The sequence below is a fragment of the Cupressus sempervirens genome, chromosome 5, assembly GCF_028749045.1.
Source record: "Cupressus sempervirens isolate cs-2001-9-10 chromosome 5, ASM2874904v1, whole genome shotgun sequence".
NCBI lineage: Eukaryota > Viridiplantae > Streptophyta > Pinopsida > Cupressales > Cupressaceae > Cupressus > Cupressus sempervirens.
Window position 1 is genome coordinate 969,227,404 of NC_143122.1, and position 21,467 is coordinate 969,248,870.

Genomic DNA, 21,467 nt, shown 5'->3' on the forward strand with positions numbered 1-21,467 from the left:
GCTCACAATTTATCATTGTGTTGTAGGTTATTGCCCTTTCTCTTAATTAATTAAATGTGGATTAATTATTTAATTAAAAGAGAGATTTTCTTTTAATTAAATGAGGACTTATTTTATTTAATTAAAAGAGAGATTTTCTTTTAATTAAATAAGACTTAGGATAAAATGATCAACCTTAAAAATGAAATAATCGAATTTGATCAAGGAAATTAACTTAAATTGATTTAATAAAATATTGCAAACTATCGATTGAGAAAATTGATAAATTGATAAATTGAATAATGGGGGCCCATAGTCTAGGCGACCATTTTGGGTGCATACATTTTAACCCATTACCTAATAAAAATAATCCTCCAAGGTCACGACTATCCTCCATCCAAATGTTTAGTTGACCAATTTTTAAAAGATCAAAAATTTCATGCATTTTTAAAGTTTGACTTTGTTTTGTCTTTAGTACATTTTGGATGGAGATTAGTCTGAGATTAGCCTATCCCAAATACAATCTTAGCACTTTTATGAAATCAATTCAAGGGGACAATCTCTTGCTTTAAGGGCTCATTTGGTTGTTGAAATACAATCAGAATAGGAATAGAGAATTAGATTCATTTTTAATTTTCTGTTTGGTGCGCCAAATCAGAATTGGGAATCAAAATACGTATTCCGATTTTGCTCCAAAATGAGCATTTGTCCATTCTCCAAAATACTTATCATTGGAATTGCTATTCCCATTCTCATTTTGAATTCTTCTTATTTTAAAATGTTTTCAGATCCGCTTCATTATAACTTCCTGTTGGAGCTCCCCAAAATGAAAAATCATGGCCATTTTCAAACTGATGATACTGAAAAAATATATATATTCTTCGGATTCTACTTACGGAAGGCATAATGGCCAACGAATTGCAGCACGATTCGATCACTCGATGTGGGAATTTGGATTCACTCACTTTACTATTTTTTGCTTTAGATTCTTTTTGTAAAGGCCATGAATTTGTTAAAAATAAGCGTGTGAGAAGATGAAACCCTCTATAAATTATGTTTTTTCTTTTTCATTCATAAAATTTGATAGGTTCGAACTTTCGATCTTCAATTCAAATTTGTGCAACCAAACAAGAGATGAATGAAATTATATTCCCCATTTCCTATTCTCATTCCCCATTGCCATTCCCATTCAAATTCTCTTTTCTAATTTCCAATTCCTATGCCTGCAACCAAACGGCCCTAATTGTTTTCCAAACGAGGGGGGTTTTTTTCCCAAAACAGAAGGGACGATCTCTTGTTTTAATTATTACTTTTAAATAAACGCCAATCTGTTGGTTGTTCTTTCAAATAAACGGGCGATATTTGCCTTCTGTAGCTTTAACCTGGTTTATCTCCAGCATAATACACGTCTTCAGCAATGGCGATGAATCTTTATACTTCCAACGCATTCAACTATTTTTGTAATCAGCAAAATGTAAAATCTCAAAACATCAATACAATTCAGTGCCTGAAAATCACTGGTAACTATCTTTCCGAAAGACCACTTTCATCTCAAACCGCCGAAGAATGTAATGGATATTGGTAATTACAATAATTTTTTAAACACTAACCTGGGAATAATTTATATCTGTAGAAGAAAAACTCGTACTTTATAGTGGAGTGAAAAAGCTTGCTACTCCTCTGCGTTGTAGAAGAATTGAGGCTCACGCGTTGTACGACGACAGAGCTTTTGATAAGGCAGAAAAGCCATATAGAATACTTCGAGGTGGCAGAAAATTTTATTTGGAGGAGCTTGACATTTTGACTGTGTTGGATTCTCGCCAAAATCTTGTTCCTTTGGATAAAAATTACAATCCCGCCGTATATCTATGGTAAGCTTTCGATACGTATATTCTTGTATAGGGTTTTAAATATTGAAAGGGGAAAATATTTCATTGGTTTTGGCGTGGTGAAGAATGGGATATCTGAAGCTAAAAATTTAACCGTTTGGTTTTAATTTATTTATCCATTCGTTCATTTTATTAGTCAAATATGTAATGCTATTGTTGTTTAATGTAGTGCAGTGCATGCTTCAGAGCTTGCGTCCCACAACATAGTTATCTTTAAGCGTTAATATCTACTCTTAAATCTTTAACCTGTAATTGTCATAACAGTGATCTGCATTATTGCCGGTTGGGATTTTTGAGCTTGGGGTCGTGCTCAAATGTAGTTACTCTATTTAGACCCTCTATCTTGGTGGAAGGATTTGAACTTGGGTTGCGTATATCATAATTTTCTATGTTCTACGGAGTTTCAGGGACGGGACCAGGGATGCCAGGGATGTTTTAGGATGTTTAGGGGACTATTTTTACAATGAAAGTATTTGAATTTTGTTAGTTTGTTATGTGTTGCATTTCTAAAATGTGTATGGTGAATAATTTCTCAATTATATATATATATAGTTCAATTCTTAACAAAATTCAAATACTTTCATTGTAAATATATGGAGTACATATAGTAAAAATGTTCAAAGACTCCAAGTTTTGTGCTTGAAATGATATAAAATATTGAAATCTAAACTGTAGACATACTATTATAAATCTATAACTAAAATACTAAACAATAAACAATACCATAGAAGTCCAACTCCATAATCAGCTGTCCATAATAATCAAAATCAATAATGTATCTGCAAATATATGGCCATTCATAAACAATATATTGTAGGTCCAGAAAGCTAAATCCAAATCATCATCAAAGTCAGCCTCTTAGTCAATTTTAGGATGAGAGTCTTCCTCATCCAATGGAACCCCAAGCACTCGCGGAGGTGTTTCATCCTCCTGTACTTGCATGGCATCCACGGGACTAACATCCCAATGAAAGGTTGGAGTTTGGCAATACTCAATACTTTTCCAATCCTGTAGCTGCAATGCATTACGAATAACCACAAACTTCTCCGATCGTCCAGAGGTAAGATTGTTTCCCTTGACTGATTGGATGAAGATATATGTGGACCAATTCCTCTTTGCAATAGAGGAGCTAGCAACCTGTGAAAGAAGACAAACAACAAGTATTCACAACTCAGGTACGTCCCTACGATGCCACATCCACCATCCAATAGGGTCAATTTGAGCTAATGTAGCTCTATTCATCCTCGTCTTTGGTCCACCCAACGGTTGGACCACGAAGATTGGTGAATTCAAGCTACTGACCCCGAAGTTTAATATCATCATCTCGATTGTACTTTTTAGTGAGGGCCTTAAAAGAAGCCCTCCTTCACCTGATTTGACATAAAAAGAATAACATATTGAATAATGTTAAATCAAATTAAAGAGATAATCATAAAAGATTTACTTTGTTATTTGAACTTCGAATTAAAAACTTGAGATTTCAGATTTGAGACTCACCTCCTCATCACCAGATGGAGCCACTCTCCTAGATCTCGGTGCAGCTCATTTTTGGATTGAGAGCATAGCCTGCCATGTGAAGCTGGGTGTTCATAAAGTTCCAACATTGTGTCACAGTGGGCCTAAGATGCTCCTCATAAAATGCCAGAATAGGATCTTTGCTATGAATAGTCTATTTAATTTACCCAAGCATACTATCAAAGGTCTCATAAATCTCTTCTAGGTTAAGATAGTCGGTATCAACATATCTAATGACCCACACAATAGACTCGTGAAGGAGCAAATGTATCTGCAGGTGCAAGCAAGTTACAAGTTAGAACATTTAAAAGTTTAAAATTCTTAATTCTTAAATAATAAAATCAACAAATGCCAAAATCAGAAATAATTTTTTTTAATCAGCAATAACAATAAGTTTACCTCATTGTGGACCACTAGTCATCATCAAGGAGTCTTTGCTTCACATTTCTTCCCTTTGGTGTGCTGGACTAATGCCATTTACTCCACTTTGCATTGATCATCATGGATTGTAGGGTCTCCTAAACCTCAAGCATCCTCTCCAACAAAATAAAGTAGCTAGCATATCTAGTCTCTGCGAGTTTGAGGAATTCCTTCATGGAAAATGTCTTGAACAATTCAGGAGATGTATGATAGTTGCAAATAAATACTTGCACATCTCTAGCCTTAGACACCATTGTGTTTATCCAATCAAATTTTCCAATGTCCTTCAAGCTGTTGTTCAATGCATGTACACAACATGGGGTCAAAAAGATGTGCTTATAATTACCCTCCACCATCAACCCAACTAACTTACACACCTGAGCTGAATTAGTGACTACTTGCACAACATTAGCGGGTCCAATTTCTTCTATAGCATCTCTCAAAAATCTGTAATAACCCCTATCTGGTTATAGCTTAGATAAACACTAATACCCTTTACCAATCAGAGATTTGTCATTTGATCGAACACTTGACAAGCACTCAAATAATTAAAGTCTGGCAATTTTAGTCTTAATGATTGAATTGCAAACTATCCTTCATGCCACATAACAATGAAATACTGAATTTCTTATTGCACTCTAAATTTATCTTGCAAACATGTAGAACGAATCTTTGGCTGAGATAGAATTGCAAATTCAAATTAAGCCACCAATGCCAATCTAGCAAATCAGATGGACTGACAAGATAATCTTCAGCTGTTTATTATTTTACCAAACAAACTCTAGGGAAGATACAATTCACAAAAAATTGGCCCTATTCAGATAGATAAAGAACTCCCATAAATTTCTAGAATTTTACTTGCCAAAACTGAAATAACAATGTTTGCAAAATCTAAATCCAATGGAAGCTGATTGTAATTTGGATGTCTTTGAGATAGCTGTAGACTCTAATTGGGAGTTTTACTAGAGTCTATTGCCATCTTATGGGGACCAACCAAAAAATTTGATTGGAACCTTATTTTAAGAGTTTTATTGGAGTCTATCCACATAAGATGGCAATAGACTTTAGTAAAACTCTTAAAATAAGGTTTATGACACAATTGGCACTTCCATTTCCTACTACCCCCAATTTTTTTTTCTTATCCTTGTCTACTTTTGTGGCAAATTGTAGGAGAGGTTTCTTGGGGTTGAATGGGCTTTTTACAAACTTTTTTAGAGCTTGGGAAGGGCACTCAAATGGGTTAGAGGTTTTGGTGGTTGCTACATGAACATCCAAATTAGTTGAAAACCCCCTACAACTACTCCTGCGCTAGGTATTTTTCTTTGTGACATTTGAGTTTCTTGCATTGCAACATCCGTGCTATGACTATCACTACTTCGCTCATTCTACTGCTCATGATTATGCAATATAATATAGTGCTGCAAGTTTTAAAAAGAAGTATTTCATTCAAAATGCCCTCCCTATGGGGTACAAAACAAATGAAAAATGGAAAAAATGGTCACAAAGTCAGAATAAACGAAAATAAATAAAATATCTGGAATGAAGAAGATTTGATTGCAAAACCTCCTCTTGCAACTCTAAAATGAAAAACTTCTTCCCTAGTTGCTGCTGCTCTATATTCTTCTTCTTGGCAAGTATGGTAAAGTGACCCCTTTTTTAAATAGTAGGGACCAAGTGATAGATTCTTTAGTCCCCAATTCAACGCTCATTCGGTGGCAGACAAATCTAGAAATAATTGACCTTGTTTACCTATATCTAGATTCAGAACCAGAACTAGTTTAAGCACTAATTTCATAACCAATTCTAGTTGGAGAAGCGCTAGAAGCATAGGCAACGAAGAGAGGCACGAGCAACAATTCTGTAAAATTTTAGCTTAACCAACAAATAATCTAGCTAGAATGATAGAACAAAATATTCAGCGGTAGAAAGAAAAATTCAGAATAGAAGATGAAAAATGCAAGTTCTCATTAATTACATTGAAGTAATTACCATAATTCAACTTCTTGTTCCCTGCCACTTCTCTGCGAGGCTACAAAAAAATTTCTCGGCAAATATTGGAGAGAAATTGTCAACTTCTCGGGAAAATATCGGGAATTTAAAAAATGACTTTCATTTAATTAAAAACACATTTTTTTCACAAAATTCAATAAGTAGATGCATGTATTGAGTCAGTAAATGAGTAAACAAACCAAACACGCTGATTTAGATATATATATAAATGCAATAAGTAACAAAATCGCATTCTCATGTGGAATGCTGATGTAGTCACAGACTTTGAACTCTGAAACAAGCTACAAATAGTAAATACAAAATTGTCTTTGTCAAAATATAAGCCATACAAATGTCAAGTTCAATATGAAACTAGTCTACATCTTCCTCTTCCCCATCCTAGTAGTTTTAGTAAAAACTATGGGAGAGGGAGGGAGTCTAGCAGCTCTAGCCATAGCATTCGTCTGTGGTGGTGCTAGTGTTGGCCCTGGCAATGAATCCTCATCATCCTCATCCTCATTCTCACTATCACTGTTACTGTCCTCACTCTCATTGCCCTCCTCCTGAATGTCGTCTAGTGCCATTGCAAAACCACCCTCCTCTTTAGCTTCCCTCTTCAACTCATATATTTCATCCTCAGTGAATAGTGAAGGCTGCTCCTGTGCTGTCCAATCGCCAAGAGGATCTATGTCATCCAGATCAAGTGGCTCATTTTTTGCTGCCATTACCTTTCTTATGTGCAACTTGAGGTTATAATGCACAAAGACAAGGTCATTTAGGTGTTTTTGTGCCAACTTGTTTCTCTTCTTTGCATGAATAGATTCGAACAAGCTCCAATTACGCTCACAAGTAGATGAGCTACAAGGCTGACATAAGATGCGAAGAGCAAGCTTTTGCAGATTTGGGACATTACCACCCCAATTTCGCCACCAAACATTTGCAAGATAAATATTAAAGAGTTAGAAAGCAAGATGAGGACAAGTTTTTGTAGCTTATTTATCTACTTATCATGCATGTGAGAGATTCCAAATTCCAAATATTGTACCTGGGGTCTAAGTGTGTCTGCCTCTCTTTGCTAAGGCTGATGAGAATAGTTTGCCCGTTGCATTTTGATACACTTCCATCTTAGCCACAATGAGGTCTCTAACTGCAATGTCAGGTACCATCCTCTGCATGCATTCACTAAAACCCTCCATGACCTTTCCATTGGGATCCGCATATGATGGAGAGAAGTGGTAACAAGGGTTGAAGAAATACCCCGTTGCATGAATGGGTTGGTGGAGCTGCTTGCTCCATCTCCTATCAATAATATCCCATAAGGGCTGAAATTTTAGGCTCTCTCCAATGGACTTATTTCTTATTGTCTCTTTCGCCTTATCCATGGCCTCATAAAGGGATCCCATTGGGGTTTGTTCCCCATCTACCAAGCGAAGAACTCTAACCAAGGGCTTCACCACATACAATTGAAAAGTAGAAAACAATTATTAATCAGAGAGTAGGGTTATAAATTAATAATGAAAGACTTTATTAATAAGTACCAAAAAAAATTCAAATTTTTAAGTTTTCAAGTTACATCCACAATTTCTGTAGCTCGATTAAAAAATTGGATGTCAAACACAATGCATGCAACACTCTGCCCATTGACCTTCTTTGAATAACTTGACTGTAACCATTTTGGACACACAAATATCTGCCTCAAAGGATTCATACGATGAAAAACACTTTGCAACGTTAAAAAAATCATTGCAAATCTTGTGACCGCGGGTCTAACCAACTCCTTGGCTTTGGTGTAGTCTCTTGTCAAGCAAAGGACCCAATGGTGATTGTAGATATATTTTGTTATCGTCCTTGCTTCCTCTACAACCGGTTTCACCCAATCCAATTTCCCTATATCCTCCGAAAGAAGGTCAATACATGCGTTGCACAAGGAGACCAAAAGAGTTTGTTATGCTTTTCTTGTAAGATCATTGTCGGTTATGATTTGCACCACATTTTCAACGCCAACCTCCATCACAACATTCTCTAGCATTTGAGCCAAAGTCTCAGCCGTCTTTATCTTGTCCGAGGCATCCAAGGATTTAAGAAAGACTACTTGATCCTTGCAAGAAACTAAAAAGTTGATGATGGTACAGTTTCTTCCATCCGTCCATCCATTTGAAAGTATGGTGCAGCCATACCGTTTCCATTGTAGCTTTTGCTCTTCAATCACATCTTTGCCCCTAGAAACATCTTTCAACAATCTACAAGCACAAAATAAAAAATGAGATTAACTTTAAGTACACAACTTTGATTCAGAAAAATTACTTTCAACAAAAACAAGTACGTTGTAAAACTGTAAAAGTATTAAAGTTTGAAACAAGTGAAGTACCTCCCACTCAAGGCTGTAGGAGTAGGTGGCTTCTAGCCCTTTCCTGCTACCGTACAACCAATCACAAAATTCAGAAAATATGGACTTGTTGCAACATTGAAGGAGAGCTTGTTAAAAAACTAAAAATCAGCACATTGAATGTCAAGTTGCTCATGCACATCACGGTTCCATCTAGAACCCTCCAATGATGGTTGTGCTCCAAGTGTGTTTTTATGCACAAAATAACCATCAATAGAAGAGTTTTGTGGTCTACTTGAACCAGCAGATGTGGAAGTTGAGCTCGAGGACTTGCCATGGGTAGGTGTGTTCTATGTGTGGATCCGTGGGCCACGAAAAGAGCCCACTATCCTCTCAACTGCTTCTTCTTCTTCATTAAGAGTGACTAGGATACCTAGTCAAATGACACAACCCACATCATTTCGTTATGAATCATGATAATTGTTTTAGCACAATCATTAGTTGTGATTAGAAAATAATAAATGATTCTTAAAAGGAAACATACCTTGCAATTCGTAAATGGCTGCCCTCATGGCCAATTTTGCCCTTTCCCTTTTCAACTTCTTCTCTTTTTGGGCACTAAGCAAAGCAATCATCTCCCTTTTTATTTCCTTTTTAGTTGCATACAAATCCTTGTGTCACGCTTTTCTATACCAGCAAGGTGGTACTTCAAACGAGATATGCCTCCACAGATTTGTTTTTCACATTTCATGCATATGACACTATTATACTCTGTTCCTTCAAAGGCATATTTCCATGCAAAGTTTGGGCCTTTTAGGGCGCATGCGTATGAATCCATATGGACATGCTACGGGACCATTGGGAGATGCTGCAGCTGACCCAGATGTAGAGGAAGCTATATTTGCTAGAAAATTGGAGATTAAAACAAAAAATGTAATAGCGTTTAGGTTTTGAAATTATTGAGAAAAACTTGATTGTTTTTTGGAAAAATTGCAAAAAGATGGTGTTAGGTCTTTGTCATTACACTCTAAAACGTATTAGAGAGAATTACAAATGGTATTCCTAGAGTCTTAATTAAGTTAGATGCAAGATATGCAAGTATGGGAAGACAAAAATAAGTTTAACTCAAAAGAACAAAAAATTGAGAAACTTACTTGTGGATTTGGATTTGCTTGGAAAGACCCTCAAATCCACTTCGAATCGGCTCCTAATCCACTAGAAATCACTACAAATCAATGCCAAACACTTAGTTGCTGCTCCAAAACCCTTCTCCACCCAAGGTGCTGAACACAACAAACAAAACAATGAAATGTCATTTTTTTGGAGCAGGTATTTATTGAACGCAACTCGTGAGAAGACTGCAAGTTATCATGAGAAATTGGTGATATATCGCCGACTTCTCACTAACTTACCATGGCGATAAGTGCAAAATCTTGGCCCCAAAATTGGCGATAAAACCTCAAGTTCTATTGCCACCTGGAACTTCTCACGAGAAGTTGACTTATTAGCGATAAAACGACGAGATTTTAAACTATGGTAATTACAATGTTATAGGCTTCCTCAAAGAATAAAGCAGAGGAAAAACAAGAATAAAACTAAAAAAACCATAAGTATTCCTTGGTTGGCTTATATGCTAAGAAAAGAAGCTTTATCCAATAAAACATGGATAAAAACAAAAAACATGCTAAGTTTTATTTTCTAACACCCCCCCTAAGTCTAACTAAGGATACAAAAGCCTAAAAATAGGAAAGAGGAAAGAGGGAAAACCCAGTAAGAACAAAAGCCCCCCTCAAAATATGCATTAGAAAAACATCTTTTGAGACACAAGAAAGGTGTGGATGACTGTTGAATAATAACTGCCATAGTGCTGAATAAGCCTCCCTTGCAACCACGATGAAAATCAGGATCAATCTGCATGAGTGCTCCCAACGATACTACTCGAACAATGAGCAGATGGCAAACTAGGCAAAACATCTGTCAATTGAAGATACAAAAGACAATAATCTGCACAGAAGCCCCCAACTAATAAATAGATGGAAAACAAATGCAAAACATCTATTAGTTAAGGATGCAGAAGACACATAAATCTGTACGAGTGACCCGGATGACACTACTCAACCATGCAAAACTAAATTGCTAGTTGAAAATACAGGTGCGAATTGTTCACAAAATTTATCAACTGTGGAACCAAGGAAACATCAACATGAACAATAGAAAACCCTCCAAAATCTTGAAATGAAAGGCATGACAGGTCCATTGAAGAAAAAGATGAAGGCAAGACCCATGCAAAAAGAGCACGATCTTGGCCTGTCTGTGATGGACCAACGGAATTTAGCTCAACCTCTATTGCCATTACTTTTCCATGCAAGTCTCTACTTTTGAGCTGAAGTAGAATTTTTGACTTCCATTTAAAATAGAAATATAGCTTCAAGCAAGCAAAGGCGGAAAAATCCATTCTTCAAAAGCTCTAAGTTTCTTCAATACCTGCAGCAAAAAAAATCATTCTTCTTTCTAGTGGCCATGAGCTCTGATACCATGTAAAATTTTAGTTTAACCAACAAATAATCTAGCTAGAATGATAGAACAAAATATGCAGCTGTAGAAAGAAAAAATTTAGAATAGAAGATGAAAAATGTAAGTTCTTATTAATTACATTGAAGTAATTATAATAATATAGGCTTCCTCAAAGCATAAAGCAGAGGAAAACACGAGAATAAAACTGAAAAAGTCAGAAGTATTCCTTAGCTTACATGCTAAGAAAAGAAGCTTTATCCAATAAAGCATGGATAAAAAACAAAAAAACATGCTAAGTTTTATTTTCTAACAAATTCTAGTAGTCGGAGCACCCCTATTATTCTATGGCGGCTTCCAAAAGTAATTGATAATGTCAATTCTTTACTTGACACCTTGAAGACTCAGATTCATTTGGACCATTTCCAATAGCAGAGCTATTAGTTAACCAATAATATTGCCTAAGCAAAAGAATCGGTTTGAGTGCCTGCCTAGCGTCCTTGTTAGTTCAAGATCCATGGCTCATCTATTTGAGGCCCAGGAGGGGGCTAGGGTGGCAGCCTGATTGATCCCAAGGAATTGCTTGTTCAATAGACACATGGCCTAGTTTTTGCTGAAGCATCATATATTTTCCTTTTGTCCTACTATAACTTACCCTTTTTGGTATTTTTAGCTTCCCAAGGTAAAAAAAAAACACTTTCTTTTAATGTTTGGCGGTTGTGTTTTTTATTTGGGTCATCAGGGATGGAAATCCTTCTTGGGGATGGTCAAGGAATGACTAGGCCATCCTGGAGACAGATTGCTGTCCTCGAGTCCTCTTTCAACATGAAAGTTTTGTTTCGGCGACGATCCCCTTTTCAGCAAAACAAATGTTTTAAAGGATGGGAAATTCCCGTCTTCACATCCTTGTATTGTCATTGGGATGGGTGTAGGTGGAATTTTATTCGGGATGGGTTCCTGTGGAGCCTAATTTTTACTCCATTGAGCTGCTTTATAACAACAGAGGGTTTTGAACCCAAGGTTGTGCTCAAATATATGTTACAATGGTTACAAATTACAACTCTCAATTGTCTTATTGCAGTGGTGGAGCTTATCTTGGTGCAAGGTGGAATACACCCTAAAAATCATTTGTTATATGCCAAATGTGGAAGTCTTAATTGCTAGATATGGAACTGTTTACTTGTCAGACATGGAGGTGCTCATATGCCAAACTGGAAGTACGGTTAACACATAAATTACCAATGGAATAACATAAATAGCACTATTGGCAGAATATTATTGTAATGAATGTACCATGGGATAACATTACCAATATTATCATGCCTTTGAGTTCCCAATAATCCCTACATATATCACTCTAGTTGGTTAAGGAAACCAATCGTCATGACTTTTCGATACATATGTGTTCATGACAAATCTACTTTGTTCCATAATTACTTTAGTACCAGCCTACATTATCTCACCCCGCCTTCCAAAAAAAAAAGTAGCCGTCTTCCAGAGGACCAAGAGTAAAACAAACTAGTGTATAATTGGCATGGGTGGGAAGACGTCACTGTAGTGGTGGATGTGGTCACTCGTGTGAGTTACTGTTGAAGAGCTTCAGGGCCCTTTTTGCTGTTAGCTGTTTGGTTCGTGCACTTTGCAAAAGTCTCAGTGCATCCATTTTGTTCCTTTCTACTGAGGCCAACTTTTTTGCATGCATGGCTTTCTCCTTCTCTAATTTTGCTTCCAACTTCTCCACTTTTATCTCCAAGATAATTTGTTATCCTTGAATTTAAGACACTTCCCATGTTGTCCTTTGAAATTCTACAAAAGTGGACCTAAAAGTTTCCTCCATATATGAGATGATAGGCATCATGGTTGTCTGTCCACTAGCTATCTGTATGACCTGTGAAGCTCTTGATTTCTATATTTGTCCTTCCATGTGCTCGCTAGGCTACATGTGCTTTGTGAAAGTCCTAAATTCTTCCTAACAACCTTCCTTAATGAAGTGTAAGAGGGACTCTGCTGTTGATACTATCACTTTCATATTTACTTCTTGTGCCCGTCTCAACATTTCATGTGTAGCACAGGTCATGGTTTCCTGTTTGGCTAGAAATCTTAGCATGCACTTTCCTAAGGATGTTAGGCCCTTTGTACCTATGACAACTCCACATCCTCTTGTGCGCTGACCATCACTTTCCATGCCTACAGGTTCCACCTGAAGATCCATGTCCCATTGTTCTCCCATCAAGGTTGGGGAGGGTGGCGGTATATCCTCTACTCCCATCTGGAATTTGGCAAGTAATTTGTGTACTCGCTTCTTTGCATCTATCCCAGTGTATGGCTCCTTAGCGTCTGTAGTAGCTATGATCTATGGGGTTATGATCTTGAGGGAACTGATTGTGCAAGAGTGAAAAAGCTTGGAGTGGCTTGAGTTGGGGGTATTCCCATGGGTGTGACTAAAAGTGCAATGAATTGTGTTGTTTTCATCATCGGGGAAATAGTGATGCGTATAGTGTGGGCCACTCTCTTCGTAGTTCAAATGTGTACCACCTTGGCATGTGGAATTCGTTATGTAGGAACCAAATGAGCTATAACTAAGAGTTGGGATGGTGTGAACTCTATCTTGTTTGCTCCCCATTCTAGGAAGGATGACTCGTTTCCAACCCTTTTCTCACCTATTGTGAATGCCTCACCTATCCTGCCAGCTGTACTAGTTCTATTATCTGTGCAAATTGGTTTTTAGTTGTTATGCTTGTTTTGGTGCCACTCCTATTGTCCATACGACTGATGTCCATATGGTCAAGAGCCGTACCTATGCTCATATGCTCAACACCCGTATGCTTAGTGTGGGTTGCTGGTTTTGTTCTTGGAAGATGCCCTTCCATCACCTGTACATCTACGTCTTCTAATGTCTCTTCCCTCATGTTCCTTCCTGTGCAGGTGGATGTAGTACAAAATTCTCCCTTACCATCTGAATTGGACTCTTCTGAACTAAAGAATGCATCCTCCCCAACGGTCTCCTCTTTTTCCATACTTGCTTTCTCTTCGTTCGTATTGTGGTTACAAACATGTCTTGCCTTGGTATTTTCTTGCACAAATCCTTATTTCTTGCTGCCATGGTATCTAGATGCAACTAGTAAAACCTAGTTGGTTTGTAGGTTTCCATCCAGTTGGCTGGAATGGATGTGCCCCAACACTCAGGTGCTATTTGTGTGCACAGTGCATCTAGGAAGAGTGCTATTGCATGGTGTGACATATAGAATGTCTCATGCTTCAACTGTAAAAATTCTTTTATCCTATTTGAGAGAAGTTGTGCCCAGTTATAAATTCTACCACAATTCATTTCATTTGCTTGTGGAAGCATGGAGATAACAATATTTGAGGTCCAACTTCTTCTTGTGAGCTTGCTTTTTATTAGGTCAACAATGCATCTCCATTCTGCAATAGCAATGGAAGTTTTCTTTAGGCCTTTGCTATTACTCTTGCTCTAAATACTGCCCAATTGTTTCTCTGTTAAGTTTGACCTACATATGAGTCCCATTGACTGTTTCTTTTCAGTTGTTGTCATTTTCGAAGAGGGTTTCATGTCTTGATGCCCTCTATTGGGTACCCCTAGTACTTTTGCAAAATCTTTTGGTGAAAAAGATACCACCACATTCTGCTGTAAATACAGTATGGTGGATTAATGGGTCTTTCTATTGTACCATGGTTTCAAATTCTTTTAAATAAAAAATGGGCATGAAAATAATTTTGTCTACCTTATCCTTTCTCAGTGCAACCTTTAATGGGGGTTGGTCACCTCTGTGCCTTCCCACCAGTTTCTGCATTATGTGCCTGCTACTCCTTTAGCTGTGATGTTGGCTACTAAAACCTCTTCTACCTTGCCCTTGCTCTTGCTCGCTGTAGCCATTTTGCCTTCTATTGTCTTCTTGCTTCGGAGTTTTTATAGCCTACCTTAAATGTTCACTTACTAGAGTTCCCAAAACTGCCCTTCACCATTTTATATATTTCCCTCACCAATGCCTTGCACCAATTTGTTATTGTGGTATCCATTCACGCCGCGACAACTAAACGCGTTGTACGTCCATATAACCCATCTCATACAGGCTCCTTGTGCATGCGTGATGCAATACAAGGTAGGAGAGTCCCCAAAGGAGATGTCCTAGCCCCCAACAAATAACCACCAGTGGAAGAATAACAATAACACAAAGATTAAGATCCACAACAATGCCAATTCTCATAATAGAATTATAAGATCTTCATCCAACATGCCCAAGTGCTGGGTTACGACCAAATACAAGTCGCGGGTTCGAACCCCGTTTTCCCCGATAAGCAATTACAATAGTAATTTTGCAAGACCTCACAAGATCCAACCACTAGCTAGCCCAAAACCACACTCTAGTAGAAACTCCAAGAAGAATCAAAACTTGTGCTCGCAAGCCACCAAGCCACCTTCTTGTTTCCCAAGCCCACACTTAGCCACTAGCTCTACTCAAACCTCGCTCCTCTCAACTACTCCTTTTCCATGCTGGATGAATATATTCAAGACTCCCCAAGACCCTCTACTTATACCCACTAAGCCACAAGTCGACCCAACAAATTACAAATAAAAAAACCTTTACACTAAATACATGTTGAGCCACAAGTCGGCCTATAACAGATATTAAATGCCAAATGCCTTAGAAGGCTCACAACACTCATTAAATATGTTTAGGACAAATAACCAAGACCCAAATAGGTCCACATGAACTCCTACAATCACTCTACGTCATGATCTCACGCCACGTTTTAAATGCTCCAAGATGATTGATTAAATCTGCAAGAACTCCATCCTACAAGCCACACTACCGAGCATCAACAAGCTTCGTCGAGCTTCCATAAGCATTGCCGAGTTCAACGGGTGCCGATCAACCAACACATGTTGAGAATTGCAGAGAGTGTCGAGCAACATAGTATATGCTGAGCTCCTCTGCCAACACTAACCCAGTAATGACTGAGCACCACTCCTTTGGTGATTGACCCCTCAACTCCAAAGCCAAAATCCCTCCAACATGTAGGATTGCTAACTGACCTAGGATGCCCCTACATCAGACACCCCAAGTGCGAAAATATGTTCTTAGTAGGTGGAAGAACATCTTTTGGAATTCAACAGATAAATCCCAAACTGATTCTTCACATACATATTCTCCAAGTCTTCAACTTGTACGCTCTTTCCTTTGTTCCACTTCTACTTCTTCACATCCATCCTCAGTGTGCCATAGGTTTGCTTTCCATGCCGATCTCTAACCCTCTCAGAATTGTTCAACTCAACTCGGTTGCCAATACTCAGGTTCCTTCTACCAAGTTCTTCATTCTGCAAAGGAATAAGGGAATGCTTCCTGCCACCTTTCTCAACAATTATCACATTCTTGACAATCATGCATAGCCATGCAATCATGTGGCAACTATTCATGTCCACAACATCACACAACATTTGATCCTTATACTGCCCAATTTGGAAATCAACAAGACATTGCTCCTTCACTTCCAAGGAATGTTCATCTTGCAACCAACCAATCCTGTAAGGACAAGGATGTCTCATTCTCTTTAAACTAAGTTTTTGAACCATCTCCTCAGCAACAAGGTTATCCGTACTACCACTATCCATGATCACATTGTAGATTTTACCACCAAACTTACAACGAGTCCTGGACAAATTACTCCTTTGGCAAGGTTCTAGTGCCCCCTTACCAAACAGTACTTGCCGAGCCAACAAGCTCTCTCCCTGCTCAGGTTCAATAATCGAGTCTTCAACTTCATTCACAACAACAACTCTTCTATCACCAACCTTTTGTGAACATTCATAAGCTCGATGTCCTTCCTCACCACATTTGTAGTAAGTATCCTTAAATGCACCTCTACCTAGTCCTTTTCCTTGGCTCAACAGGTTTTGGTTCGTCTGCTGCACTCGGTTTATCCTTTGCCGAGTGATCTTGCTTCTCTTTCCCATGGGAACTACCTTGATTTCTTCACTTCAACTTATATTTTGCCCTTAGAGCATACTGATAAGCATCCTCAACAGAAGTAATATTCAACATACCAATCTCATCCTGAATATTGAATCTCAAGCCATTAATGGATCGAGCCACCTTTTCCTTAGATAACTCTCTATGTCCAGACCGAATAATCAACTTGTAAAACTCCTTAGTATAATCTTTCATAGACAAATCCTTCTGCTTTAGATTCTGCAACCTCTTAAACAATTCAAGTTCATAATCAACATGGATAAACTTAGCCTTCAATTTTGTCACCATTAATCTCCAACAAGTGATTTTCATTTCACCTTCCTCTTCCCTATCTCTTTGCAATTCTTTCCACCATAAAGCAACATGTCCTTTTAATTTAGTCTATGCCTACCTCACTCTGAGCGGATCACCAATATCCTCTAACTCAAAGTAGTCTTCCAATTAACCAATCCAATCAATCAGGTGTTCGGGATTCAAAGTACTTGAGAAATTAGAAACATCCATTTTTATGCTTCAACTTCAATTGAGATCTAGATCTATCCGATCGACCAACTCTATCTTCCATAGGTCTTTCTATGCGATCAATTTGGTCTTTGCCACTAGATCCAACAAATTCAAAGTCTTCAGGTGCTTCCTCATAACCATCTTTAGTATCTGCATTTCAGGCGCTTCCTCATAACCATCTTCAGTATCCGCATTCCTAGGTACACCAACAATAGCTGTCATGATCTCATTCTTCATCATCTCTAGCTTAGATCTGAAATCTGATCTAACCTTCTTTGAAATCCTAATTTCCATAGCATCACAGATATCATCAATCGCCCTAGGGTCCAATCTTCTTGGAGGCATCTTCCAAGATCTTCGCAAACCCTCTGCAACAAATCCACAAGATCAAACCTTTGCTTTGATAATTTTCACCCCATGTCCTAGTGCAAACTGCCTCAACTTCAGCAATTTGTTTGCATGCTTAGGAAAACTTGGCTCTGATACCACTTGATGCAGTACAAGGCAGGAGAATCCCCAAAGGAGATGTCCTAGCCCATAGCAAATAACCACCAGTGGAAGAATAACAATAACACAAAGATTAAGATCCACAACAATGACAATTCTCATAATAGAATCATAAGATTTTCATCCAACATGCCCGACTGTAAGGCCTTCCGAGTTACGACCGAATACATAAGCAATTACAACAGTAATTTTGCAAGATCTCACAAGATCCAACCACCAGCTAGCCCAGATGCACACTCTGGTAGAAACTCCAACAAGAATCCAAACTTGTGCTCGCAAGCCACCAAACAACCTTCTTGTTTCCCAAGCCCGCACTTAGCCACTAGCTCTACTCAAACCTTGCTCCTCGCAGCTACTCCTTTTCCATGCTGAATGAATATATTCAAGACTCCCCAAGACCCTCTAGTCATACCCAACTAAGCCACAAGTTGGCCCAACAAATTACAAATAAAAAAACCTTTACGTTAAATACATGTTGAGCCACAAGTCGGTCTACAACACATATTAAATGCCAAATACCATAGAAGGCTCACAACACTCATTAAATACACCTAGGACAAATAACCAAGACCCAAATAGGTCCTCACGAACTCCTATGATCGCTCCACGTCATGATCTCACGCCACATGCATTAAATGTTTCAAGATTATTAATTAAATCCACAAGAACTCCATCCCACAAGCCACAATGCCGAGCGTCAGCAAGCATCGTTGAGCTCCCACAAGCATTGCCGAGTTCGACAGGTGCCGAACAACCAACACATGTCGAACACAAAGAGTGCTGAGCAACATAGTATATGCCAAGCTCCTCGGCCAACACTACACCAATAATGACTGAGCACCACTCCTTTCGTGACGGAGCCCTAAACTTCAAAGCCAAAATCCATCCAACATTTAGGATTGCTAACTACCCTAGGATGCCCTTGCAACAATGCGCATCGTTATCTCCCAAGCCACTATGCTGTACAACCCTCCTTTAGATTTTGAGTTGGATGCAAACTCTTGGCTCACTGTTTTGCTTTGCAAATCGATGGTATATCTTTTGCCCTCACTTTCCATGGATAGGGTGTTCTTTTTCAGTTATGGTTGGCTTTTGCTATGACCAACCATTTTTTGGCAAGTAGAGTTGTGTACCCCTTCTTTTCCAGGTTGATGACTACAAAGTCTAGGAAGAATTATTGTGTTCCCACTGTTACTTTTTTGAGCCACGAGCGTGCTAAGTGGTTATATGTCATTTTGGTCAGCTCTCATAAGATCAAAGGTAGGCGACCACAGTGTTGGTTTGCCCGGAGCTTTCCACGTCTCTTTGGGAAGTACGTTGACTCTTGACCCTCCTAATACAATAGTATTAGTGAGCCCATAGTCTCCATTTCCACTACGATAGGGGTCCTTCCTATCTCCACCGTGAACAACATTGGATCTGGGGTTGGCGGTTCCCTTCGTGGAGTATTTCTGTTGACTTCTTCCATGAGTTTATCTACTCAGCCGGTATTATTTTCTTCCATCCAAGGAATTCCTCCCATTAATTGGGTTGATGTTTCTAGCAAGTTGGCCAACCTTATAGGTACAGTGGCTTGTGGCATTTGCTTTATTATATTGGCCTTTGATGCCAAGTATATAGGGAAATTTGTTGTCTCCGAGTTCTGTTGTTGTTCTTCTAATGTCATCTGTGCCTCCTTCAATCTTTTTTTTTTCAGTTCGGGGATCTAGATATGAAGCCTTCTTTGCTTGTAGTCTAGTAATGACCATTATTTCCTCTTCTGATTTTGTTACTCTCGACATGTTCACTGCTTTTCCGTTTGGGCAATCGGCATCTTCGTGGTTCCCCGACCCACACCATAGGCACAACATGCTTCTGCCACTTTGATGTTGAAGTGCCCCGATTCATTGCATCTCCTACATTGTATCATTGGGCGGTCCTTTACATAATATTGGATGCGATTTTGTGGCATATTGTTATTGCATTTATTGTTGCTTCCATGTCTCCTACTCTGATAGCCTCATGGGAAGGCATTGGAAGTCGTGGTTCTTGGTGGCGTAGTAGGGGGGGTGACCTGTTCTGTGGTTTGGAGTACTTGCATACTCCTGACTTTTAAGTTGTATGGGCACTATTTGAGAGATGTCCATATTTTTTAGTATCACTTATTTTACAAATAAAGATGCTAACCTTTGTCAAAACATATGCACTATCGAGATACTGGGAGGTCTGGGTTTCTAAACATTGCTCTGTCTCTAAATGAGTCTATGTAAGTTCATAGTGAAGCAGGTTAATAAATAATAACAAAGAGTTTCGTGGAGGTGCAAATAGCCTTGGACAGCCAGATTCCTACCAATGCTACTAGATGGTATAAGATGAGAGTAATATAAGTCTGCTGAGACTGTGAAGGTTGTAAGTTGCATTCATTTCCATTAAATAAAATCTCCCTTACGAATAAGGATGAGATGTATAAAGGAAAAAAAAATTATGTAAGGAGGCAAAACCCCAAAGAGAATGAATATGAGAAATGAGAGGAGAATAGAGCACACAAAAGCTTAAAAAACTTGGAACAGATAGGAGAAACATAATGAGAATAAAGTAGACAAAAGTAAAAAAAGCTTGCATTCTCCAAGAGCCTTCTATACCACTATAGGTTCAAGTGCTTGTGGTTTTTTCAACTCCATAGGCTAAATTTTAGAACAAAAGCTGTAGAAGTTTGAGAAGCTATAGGCAAATTACATTGCAGACATTGAAGAAAATTTTCGTCAACATCCTTTAGCTTTACAACAATAAGAAAATAATCCGCTAGCTTCTAGTTATTGCTTCTAGATACAATAGTGTGTAATTTTTGCATCAACTTTTCGAATCACACTCCATGATCCACCACCTAGATGAAAGAGAGTAGAAGGAGACAGAATAATGGAGATACAATCTAGTAGCATTGGTAGGAATAGAGCCGCCCAAGGCTATTTTCTATCTCCTTGTGCTTTCTTTCATCATGACGATGCATCATGGAGTGTAATCTGAAACCTTATGCAAAAACTTACATAGTCGTATCCAAAATCAATGACTAGAAGTTCAGGGATAGTGGAAATATATTAGCATTAAACCACTATCTTTTTGGTAAGTTGCTGGTTTGGGTTCGGTTCCAAGTTTGAAGTTCGAGAACCGTTTCGCAAGTTCGACAAAATTTTGGAAAGGGGTTTGGGTTCGTTAGTACAAAAACATGTAAAAATTTATATATATATATATATATACACACATTTTTATGAAGCATGAGTTAAAATTAGAATGTGATCCTTGTTCCATAAGCTATTATAAAAATCCAATCTACACTTGCTGCATTGCATATAATATTGAAGCAAGTTGTGTACTATGAAGTATAAAACAGATAGCAGAATGTGAAGAAACCTAAGGGTGTTAGGCAATAACTGAGAGTCTTGATATACAAACCTCATAAGTAAACCTTCACGATAATAATAGAATCTCATAAGAATGATTTAAAATATCTGTTAATATATATTCTGTGCACAGTTTAGAACAAGGTGAAACTTGAGAAAATTTGTTTAAAGCATCTAGGTTTAAAAAGCCATTTAAGCTTCATCAACATCATTGTTTGACTGGATTTTAGGCAAGTTACCTTACCTTCAATTATGTAATATACCTTCCTATTCAAATTGACCTTATTGGCCAAGAACTTGATATAGTTTATAAAGGTAGAGCCTTCAATTTCTTGATGGATTCATTACATAATTCCACAAGGCCCATGCAACATATCTCTTGAACTACTTAACAATTGTGCTTGCAAAAAGAAGAAGCCATGTGTCATATGGGAATGCAAGCTTATATTTTGTGGGTTGA

The 21,467-nt window shown here is 38.1% G+C and overlaps 1 protein-coding gene across 1 annotated transcript in view; it reads left to right on the forward strand.

Moving 5' to 3' along the window:
- Nucleotides 1–1,096: 1,096 nt before the first annotated feature.
- Nucleotides 1,097–21,467, forward strand: part of LOC149559178 (WD repeat protein) — a 126,603-nt gene continuing 106,232 nt past the window's right edge. The window contains exons 1-2 of the mRNA XM_089833092.1: nt 1,097–1,499; nt 1,613–1,850. Coding sequence (XP_089689218.1) covers nt 1,397–1,499; nt 1,613–1,850 — 341 coding nt within the window. The 5' untranslated portion in view covers nt 1,097–1,396. The remainder of the gene's footprint in view (nt 1,500–1,612; nt 1,851–21,467) is intronic.